The sequence below is a fragment of the Eimeria acervulina genome, genomic scaffold (genome assembly GCF_000499425.1).
Source record: "Eimeria acervulina Houghton genomic scaffold, Eah_scaff2109, whole genome shotgun sequence".
Taxonomy (NCBI): Eukaryota; Apicomplexa; class Conoidasida; order Eucoccidiorida; family Eimeriidae; genus Eimeria; species Eimeria acervulina.
In genome coordinates, this window is record NW_013550037.1 from 47 (window position 1) to 785 (window position 739).

Genomic DNA, 739 nt, shown 5'->3' on the forward strand with positions numbered 1-739 from the left:
ATATATACATATATATATATATGTATTTATGTATATATATATATATATATATATATATTGATTGCTTCCTACTAGAAGTGATGTACACCGCAGATGGATTTAAATGAGTTTATTATATACACCGCAGATACATTTAAAAGACAGCGATGCTTGTTTTTATTTTCTTCATTTGTTTGTTTGTTTTTATTTTAATTGTTTGTTTGTTTGTTTTTTGTTTGTCTTTGCTGCAGACGATATGTTTGCTGCTGCAGTAAAACATGCGGAGAGAGAAATTCTTTTTAAAATGCAGCTGCTGTCAGATAAGGCCCCACCTCTGCCTGCTGCTGCTGCTGCTGCTGCTGCTGCTGCTGCTGCTGGGGGCCCCACAGCAGCATTAGAATCTTTAGGAAGCAATGCGCTGCGAGATAGGCATTTAGATAAAGATAAAGATAAAGATTTAGATAAAGAAGAAGAACAGATGTGGGAGGACCTGTGGGAGGAGGCCTTTGACGAAATAAATGCAGAAACATAAAAAACAAACAAAAACTAAAAATGCTGCTGAGGCCTGTCGGGTGTACATACACCTCAGCATAACTTAACCCTAATTCTTCTTCTCTATGATATTATGATATAGATTGTTTTCTTTGCTTTTTTTCGCTTCTTTCTTTTTCTAGCTCTCTCCCTCTGTCTATTTATTTGAGTCTCTCTCTCTCTCTCCCTCTCTCTCTCTCTCTCTCTCTCTCTCTCTCTCTCTCTCTCT

General features: G+C 36.9%; 1 protein-coding gene across 1 annotated transcript; it reads left to right on the forward strand.

Annotated features, from left to right (window-relative positions):
* Positions 1 to 230: 230 nt before the first annotated feature.
* EAH_00065110 (hypothetical protein) lies at positions 231 to 511 on the forward strand (the record flags this gene model as incomplete). The annotated part of the gene is made up of 1 exon (XM_013396600.1): positions 231 to 511. A coding segment is annotated over one exon (281 nt), but the record flags the coding sequence as incomplete, so codon positions are not given.
* Positions 512 to 739: the final 228 nt, after the last annotated feature.